Here is a 9,256-nt window from a genome sequence, read left to right as displayed (position 1 = left end):
AGTGCTTAGCAAATGCTGTTCGACTGCTTTCAGCCCTTTTGCTTTCATTTGGTATAGATTGGAAATTTGGAAGTCATGAAGATGACTCATTTTCGCATGCCGCACAAGCTAGCAAAACTGATCTCTCTGCACATTTCCTTATCATGATCACCGCCGATGATTTTATATATATCTGGTCCAAATAAGAGTTCACACAGTGTCAACATCTGCTTGCAGTATGGTCCAAGAATTTTGATTACTTGCCAAAAGAAGCTGATCTTAGGGACCCAAAGATATGTTGATATAGACCAATGAGATCGATCGGCCTACAAATTTCGAAATTTGTTTAAGCCATCTCCCTTCATGTACATGTGTGTGTGTGTGTGTGTGTGTGTGTTTGTGTGTGGTGAGGATTAATGGACGCTAGGGCGATATATAAATCTTATTAGGGGGCTCGATCGGCTGCAAAATTAGAGGTGCATGAAGAGCCTGGCCTGCACGAATTAGGAATATTACATATATGGGATATTAGCTAGATCGATGTACCTGCCTTTCAACACATATGCTTTGATTTGTTTCATGGCCAGCGATTCCCATACGTGGGCTTCGATCGGACTCGTATGAATTTGTGGACAGCTAGAGTACTAGTAGGCCTGCAACTTGGTCTGAAACAAGTGGGTTTGAGCCCGATCCAACCCAACCGGACCCAGTAAGAGCCATTTCAGAGACCAAATAGATCCGACCTGACCCGATCAAAATAAAATCAAGTCGATCCAGCATGACCTGACCACAACAGGAATCTATTTCTTTTTCTTTACTCAACGTTAGAATTAATTTTTTCATTCGCTTTCTCACGAGCCAAACAACTAAAACCATAATAGAGTCTATACTCCACAATAGGAATCCATTTCATTTTTCTTTACTCAACGTTAGGATTCATTTTTTCTTTTGTTTTCTAATGAATAGGGGTGTAATTAGTCCGGTTTGATTCCATTTTATATAAATTTTGGGACCAAACTGGTATATACCAATTTTACATTTTCAATAACTAATCTCGGACTGGTTACTCTCTTAAACCGATATTTTTGGTTTTACCAGTTCTGATCTGATTCGGTCTAATTTTTCGATTTTAATCAAGTGTCAATGTAATTATATATATTATATATATAAATTATATATATATATTTAAGATTGAAATCTTATGTTATAAATTATAATATAAACTTATTTCATATATAATTATATATAGTATATATAAAAATTTCATATGTAATTATATATACATATATAAAATATTTTATATAATACTAAGAATTAATTATATATATATTTTATAAACTGGTCCGATCCGATCTTGAAAAATCAATAACTAATTCTAAAACAAATTTAACCAATTTTTAAAATATAGGAATCAATTATAGACCGATTTAAAATTGAGACAACGGATCCGATTCGGTTTGATTTGGACCGGTTTTCCGGTTTAAACTTTTACATCTACTCACGAGCCAAACAACTAAATCCAGAATAGATTCTATTAAAATAAAGAAAAAAACCCACAAATTTTAGAAATTTGAAGATTGATTGAACTAGAAATACCCATAGAACTCTACAACAGAGGTAGATGCCTCGCCTGCTTTACTTCAAATTCTCCCATGCGAGACATCAAAATCAACAACCAGCTATTCTCATTCACCATTCCTACCTCTACTGGAGCATATAAGCACCATTCCTTCGTTTTCATCAATTTTTCTACAACACTAATTGAAGCTCCTTTTCTTCGAACTCCAAACACACAACCGATTTTCGGTGGGAGATATGGTTTGAATTGGTGTGCCAAATCACTTGGAGAAAACATGTTACTTGTCAACTAGTTCTATGGAGTTCTGGCATCGCTGGGTCTCTGGCAAAAGGAGGTGAAAATCTTGTTCCTTGGTCTTGATAATGTCGAGAAAACTATCTTGCTGCACATGCTAAAAGATTAGGGGCTCCAGGTGAGGCATATGGGTCGGGTACGAAGGAGTGATTGAGGTCATGATTGTGGGAGGAATGATTGATGATTTGGCCTCTGTGTAGTTCTACGACTGTGAATAAAATGGATCGGTGAGTTGGGGATGGAGGCTAGGTTCTCATTCGATCATGGGACTTGGGCGGCTAGGATTTGAGAATTGAAGATAAGGATGTTTTTACAGTCGGATGAGTTTATATCCAAAACGCAAACCGGTACTAGCGTAACGTGTTGGAGACCCGATCAGAGACAAACCGATCAAAGACGGGTCGGGTCAGGTCATTTTAATCGGGTTTATTTATTTATTTATTTTTTATTATTATTTTTTTTTTCAGGTTAAATACATAATCCTAAGTACTAGACCAGACTAGGAATATCATCATCGGCTAGTACTTCAATCGTTGTTCACCAATTCATGGCATCAGTACACACACATATGTATTGTATACATTGGATATTATCAAATGCATGTATTTGATGCAATGTCTATGATTTGTTTGACATGATCATGATTCAATTATTAAGAGCTGAATGTAGAGCCCAAATTACTGTACACAATCCGTGTCTGTCATATGCATTATTCTCACAATATATGTGTGTGTAAATATATAAACATACACATTCTGGCTGGCAATTTGTACGTGTCAATATGTGGTTTGTTTGACATTTAAATTCCTAAGAGTTGCTTAAAGATCAGCTAAAACTAGTCTTCACAAGGAATGCTAGCTGTGAAGGATCGGGAATGGGAATACCAACAGTGCCCCACGGTTGTCCCTCTCCCAAACCCTATCCACCTCCACCAAAGATTACAAGTCCTCTTAGCCATTGTACGTAGAGGTTCGATGTGGTGACGTTGGACTACTCCTCAGGCCAACATCTTCCACTAATTGCATAGAACTTCTGTGAGCATGCAAATGGGAATGGCTTGCCAGAATATGGGATGTTCGAGAAATGGATTAAGGTTGACGTGAACTCGAGGTCGAAGAGTGAAATCAGAGAGTTTAGAGGGCGAGCTTGACCAAATGAGAGGCTTAATGAAGAAGCTTCAAGGTGTATGCATATGGTTGATAGAGGTGGAAGTGCAATTATGGTCAACTTGGAAGTTGGTTCAAATTCAAAGCCTTTTGGTGGTTTGGCTGTTTCTATGGCGAAGAATAATGAGCAATGGATCAGTGATGCTGTGGACAAAGATAAGAGAGCGACCAAGGCGAATCAGTATTATCAGAATTCGGGTTTCACTTCAAGAAAAGCGGGCAAATTAACCTGATGGAGGGAAGAGGGATCATGATGGGGTGATCAATGAGTGATAAATGATAATGTGGGTGGATCAAGTAATTCCAACAGCTGGTAATGAGGTGATCTTAGATAATTTATGAATAATAAAGAAGAAGTGATGAAAAAATAATAATAAAATATTAAATAATAGTAAAAAGTAGTAAAAATAATGAAAAGTAATAATCAAATATTGAATAATAATAGAGTGATCTCAGCTTATAAATACTAAATAGTATGCTATTTTACACGAAATTTTAGAGTGACAATTTCTTTCCAATGTTAAAAATATAATACATTATGTATCATTTTATCTCATTATGTTTCTAATGAATTCGAATTTTAACTCTACATTATATCTCATTTAATTAAATATTTCATATATATATATAATACACACGTAAGCTTAATGGTATGAGCTCCAATGAATTCAAAGGATGAAGTTGAATTTTTTTTTTTTTTTTGCATATATGATTATTGTAGCTATTGAAACTCGGGCCGCCTGTTATTCATAACTCTATATAGAACATGTACATAACCCAACAGGCCACACGGCCCAGTGCTGCTGTAACTAAGTCGGAGCAACTAATAATAATTATAATTATTATTATTATTGAGCGGAAGTTTTAAAAAAGATGGCAGATGCAACTGGACATTCTTGAGAAACTGATTTTGTTATAGCATATAATGTCCGGTGTATGAGAACCATTGAAGGTGCTTTTGCTTTACAGCTAGCTGAGATATGAAATGCCAGCTTCTGTTCGGAATATTTGAAGTTGTATGACTATGACCTTCATGAACTTGGTGGTTCTTTCATTTTGTATGATAACGAACATTAGATGTATGTTATAATGAACAGGAAACCTTTTTGCTACACAAATGTTTATTGCCACAAGACGAGTATGAGGCTAAGAGCCACCAAATTGGTCGGTGGAATGTGTTTCCATATTTTACACTACGCTTAAAATACCTCATGTTTTTACGTTTTCTTCAATTTTTCTGGATTAAACAGTTCTTACAATTCGGAGAGATACGTATGAATGCCACTTTATTAAATACAACAGTAAGTCTACTTATTGTATCCGATTCTTCTCTAAAGTTTTTATTAAACTTTATAACTTTAAGATCTAAAATAAGATAGAGATAGACACATAAAATAAATCTGATAATGTTTATTGAATAATTATTAATGTTACATAACTAATTTATTTACTCTATATCTTAGGATCTGAATTCTGAAAGTATATCAGGTGGAGTGTGTAATTACCGTACAGTTATTTTGAAAAAGAGTAAAATTTATTATTAAAAAATTATTATTTTTTTCATGAATACCACATCTATTCACATTTTTCAAAATAATGACACAACCCTTACTCATAACTGCAACTATCGTTTCTCTTCTAATTACTCCATTCATCCAACCGATACATGATAATCTCCAAAGATGGAAGTCACGGGGCTCCAATGGTTCCCAGAATTTGCTTGTTTTTCACAAGTTACAGGCCAGTGCCAGTACCATTTCCAACATACTCCGGAAACCAAAAATGTTAATAATCGACAGCAGATAAATCACTGCGAATTACAGAATGATTTGATAAAATAATTTGGATGAAATAAATCACGCCCAACTAATCGTATAAAGTTCAAAGCTATCTCTCCCTTAACATGCCACTGGGAATTATTGCGGAATCTTTGCTTTATAAAATGCCTGGCATAAAAGCAAGGCCGGTGCCACTTGGAGCAACAAATACAACATTGGTAACGAAATGAAAGGGCAAAATTTAGGTGTCTCTCTCAAGAGTGGGCAGAGAGACCACGCCAGCCATATAATATTACTCATCTAACTCTGGCTGGCAAACTTGATTCCCTTCTCGATAGATGCCTCGAGTTCAGGTTTCAGGGCTTTTAAGTTTTCTTTTTCATAGTCAGAGAGGGGTCCCAGCTCCAGAACCTCATCCACACCGTTCTTTCCAAGCCGCACCTGCAAAATGGGAAACGGATTTAGTACCGATGACCAATAAAGCAAGAATATCGTTTCCATTATCATCTAGCCCAACTGCTCAAGATACAAACGTTATGCTGGTCAAATTATGTCCATGTGAATGCCTTATCAGCCATTCACTTGGCATAATATTACTGACTGATTTCCTACAAACAGGCAGCTCAGTCCTCAGAAGTTGATATCATTCGAAAGTGGTGGCTTTTGTAACTTTTTTCCAAGTAAAATGAGTCCGTTTGAGTCTACAATTCAACCAACACACTGCTTACCCTCCCAGCATTAATAATCTAATCAACCATGGAACAGCACTATTGCACTAACAAGCAACATAAGTTAGAAATCAAAGGTCAAAATAACTCATGACGAGTGTGCGACATATTAAGCAGAGATCTTTTTGCAAAAATCATCAAATGAGTTTGGGAATATCACCTTAGAAGCAAAGAAAGGAAGCTCAGTGACTGCTGATTGAACATATGAACATTCCACTACATCTGGAACCCCATTAAGTCCCTTCAGGCAAGCATCGGCAAATAAGGCTCCAGCATAGCTACAAAAAGGGGCAATTAGTTCAGAAAAAGAGTTTCCTTTTATCTCTCCAATACAACAAAAATAACAGGTATATGTGATGGAGTTACAAAATCAGGAAACATCGAAAAGATTGGGAAAGAAAAATGGGACATAATGCATATATTCTGGCCAAATGACGTAAAAAATCTCATAGGATACAGATCCTAGAAACAGAATCCAAATTCTTGCATCCATTGACCCATGAAAAAGATTTATACAAACGTGTTCCAAAAGTATCCATCCATAGTAATTTACATCTAAAGTTATATGATCTGAGAGTTGAAACTGACAGAGTTTCTGTCAACATTTTATGCATCAATATAGTCCCTTCACATTAATGTAAAAAGTCGAGTAGCCACAATTTCCAAGGAGGAATCTCTTGGTGTTTGAGAAATAAACCTGAGTATTAATGTATCGACAGAAAATGCAAATGTGATGGGTATCAATCAAAACTTACGCCATTGACAATGTTGCAGATCCCTTTCCAGCCTTTGCTTCCACAACTTCTGTGCCTCCATCCTGAGTTCTCTTTGTAAGAGCCTTGATATCTTCATCGGAAAAATTTGCTTTGGGTGTGGCCTATCAAACATACAACTCTGAATTAGCCAAGTCCTCATTAACAAGAGGGAAGTGAACTATATTTTATGGGAAAGCAATACTTTTTTATGAATAGGAAAACAATACTACATATATTCAATGAGATACAGCTCAATATGAGAGATCATGATAGATGCTAAGGGGCAAAAGAATTACTTGAGAAAATAGTGGGAGAATGGTTATACCAGCATGGCCACCAACAACTGGAACATTAACCTCTGCAAACAAATGCACAAAACTCAGTTCAACCTGAAAATTATCTACAATGACTTTTCCTTGAACATTGTGGCACCTTTGCGAGTAGGTATAAAAATTGAAAGACAAGAAATTAAGAGCCAGATCTCAACTTAAATATCAAATATCATGTTTAAGACCCACTAGAAAATGATTTTTTTTTTTTTTTTTTTTTTATAGGTACTAGAAAATGAAATTATCAACTCATCCTAGCTTTATATAAGCATCTGAGCCTGTATAAGCATCTTGCCTTGTTCTATTCTGTTCTAATTCTTTACAAAACCATAAAGAAAATACCCCGTAACTTTGTCATCCTTTCATTGATACGTATTATTTTAGCAGCCAGACATAGAGTTACTACAAATTAAAAGGACTATTTCCAGTAGTAGGCCATTAGCATACCTGCGACATTCAGGTTTGCCTTTCCAGCATAGAATGTCTTAGCCCTAACCACATCAAGGGTAGTCACACCAAACAACCTCTTCTCATCATATGTTCCTGCTTTCTTGAAAACCTCAGCAGCAATAGGAACCGTTGAGTTCACAGGGTTGCTTATCATGTTAACTAGAGCCTGATCCCACAAAACATTCACCAAACAATCATGAAAAAGACATGTCATCAGAAGACCCACAACAGAGAAAACAATAAATAGAAAAAATTTACTATGCAGGATATTTCAATGCCTTCTAGAAGACATAAGGCGCCAGGATCTACATAATATTTACTCAATGTTGCATTATAAAAAGCGTTGATTTTTTAAGAAGTTGAGTGCCAAATATGAACAGGTTTTCATCTCTTTTCAAAGACTCAATTGAAAGCAATTATTTTCAAATTCAAAACCAAAATTTGAAAAATAAATTGAAAAGAGCAGAGAATATATACAGAGACTCACGTTAGGGCAGTACTTTGCTATGGCAGTGCAGAGAGATTTGACGATGCCTGCATTAATATTGAAGAGATCGTCCCGGGTCATACCAGGCTTTCTGGGGACACCGGCCGGGATGATAACAACATCTGATCCCTCCAAAGCTTTACCCAGCTGATCTTCACCCGCGTACCCAGCCACCTAAATCAAAGGCACATACATAAACTCATTGAGATAGACCCAGTGCCATAGTCTTTAAAGTATATATACTTATATACACATGAACCCTACTGCAGCCACAGAGACTCCACCGAGAAGGCCATTTGGTCTTTTTTTTTTTCATACATTTTTTTTATACCCTTAAACATTTAAAAAGCAAATTCACAACATCACTAAAAAACACTTTCTTAATAATTAAGTAAAAATAAAATAAAAAATCAATCGGTAGCCACCATTGGTGGCTTTTCTCTGTTGAATAAGTATTATCTTATACACAATCAATCCAAAATTAAAAGGAGGTGGAAACCAAAAGGATCAAACAGTCAACTCTTTTCTCGTTCTTTTAAGGTTAACATGAAAAAACTGATAAAAGTCGAACAATCAACAATTTAAAAGTAATAGAACATGAAGATAGTGAACAACTGAACTAATGGTTTTTCTCTTCCCTTCTGCGTGGCTAACTATAAGGAAAAATTAATTGAGTTGAACATAAAAAAGAAAGAAAGAAAATCGGCAGAGGCAGATGTACATGGACACCTCCATTTATCCATCCTTCGACAAATACAGTGGCTCTACCGTTAATTCTCCCCACAACTGTCAATACCAGCCCAAGTTAGAATACAGTTTTACATGAAATACATGGGACGCCTATTCCCAAATACTCTCACACACGAAAAGACAAATGCAAAGTCTGATCAAATCTGAGACAAGGATGAGCCCCGGAAATGAAAACAAATATCATAGTCAAATCAACGACAAACACCGATGAAAGCCACAGAGAGAGAGATAAGTGTGCGCGTGTAGACCTCGGATCTGGTGTTGATGTGGCTGACATCAGCGGCAACACCTGGGGTACCGGCAATATCGTAGAGGGCGAGCTTGGAGACGAGGGGGTTCATCTTCATTAGCAAAGCCAGGGGCTGCCCGATCCCGCCGGCGGCACCGAGGACGGCGACCTTGCGCTCCGGACCGGAGTCGACTGAGTAATTACGGCATGGGATGCGAGCAGAGGAGCTTGCGTTGCTTCTAGCTATGGCAGATTGTACGGATCTGAACATTGACGGCCTCATTTTTCAGGAAGAAGAGAGAGAGAGAGAATTGAGAGTTGAGCTGAGGAAAAGATGGTTTAGGAAAAGGAAAAGTGTGTGGGCTTTCACTATTTGAGTCTCTCGAGGAGTCCGTCCTTGCGCTTTTTTTTTCTTAAAAAAAAAAATAGTAAATACATAAATAAAGATGGTAGGATACAACAAATATATTAGACCATTTTTTTTATCACATTGCTTAATATAATATTAACTTTTAAAAAAAAATTAACATAACTAATTTCACAAATACAAAACATACCTTTTCGTCCATACTATAATTTTTAGTTTGGTCGGCACATCTATATTATGATCAAAGTTAGACCCCTACTCAAAGCTTGGTCGCGAACATGTATTTTTTTGGCGAGGGAATAAATAATAAATAAATGTGCTCTTTTGAGTTGAAATGAATCTAAATAAAAGTTAAAATTTAAATA

General features: G+C 36.3%; 1 protein-coding gene across 1 annotated transcript; it reads right to left on the bottom strand.

Moving 5' to 3' along the window:
• Positions 1-4,823: 4,823 nt before the first annotated feature.
• Positions 4,824-8,878, bottom strand: LOC122289519 (malate dehydrogenase, mitochondrial-like). Its single transcript, XM_043096603.1, has 7 exons — positions 8,544-8,878; positions 7,546-7,719; positions 7,056-7,224; positions 6,576-6,637; positions 6,280-6,401; positions 5,685-5,802; positions 4,824-5,237 (listed from the first exon to the last, which is right to left on the bottom strand). The coding sequence occupies exons 1-7, from the start codon at positions 8,805-8,807 to the stop codon at positions 5,097-5,099; spliced, it is 1,050 nt and encodes a 349-aa protein (XP_042952537.1). The 5' UTR covers positions 8,808-8,878; the 3' UTR covers positions 4,824-5,096.
• Between the last annotated feature and the right edge of the window lie 378 nt (positions 8,879-9,256).

The sequence above is a fragment of the Carya illinoinensis genome, chromosome 12 (assembly GCF_018687715.1).
Source record: "Carya illinoinensis cultivar Pawnee chromosome 12, C.illinoinensisPawnee_v1, whole genome shotgun sequence".
NCBI classification, from domain to species: Eukaryota; Viridiplantae; Streptophyta; class Magnoliopsida; order Fagales; family Juglandaceae; genus Carya; species Carya illinoinensis.
The sequence above is the reverse complement of the archived record's forward strand: the minus strand, read 5'-3'. Positions and strand labels throughout refer to the sequence as shown.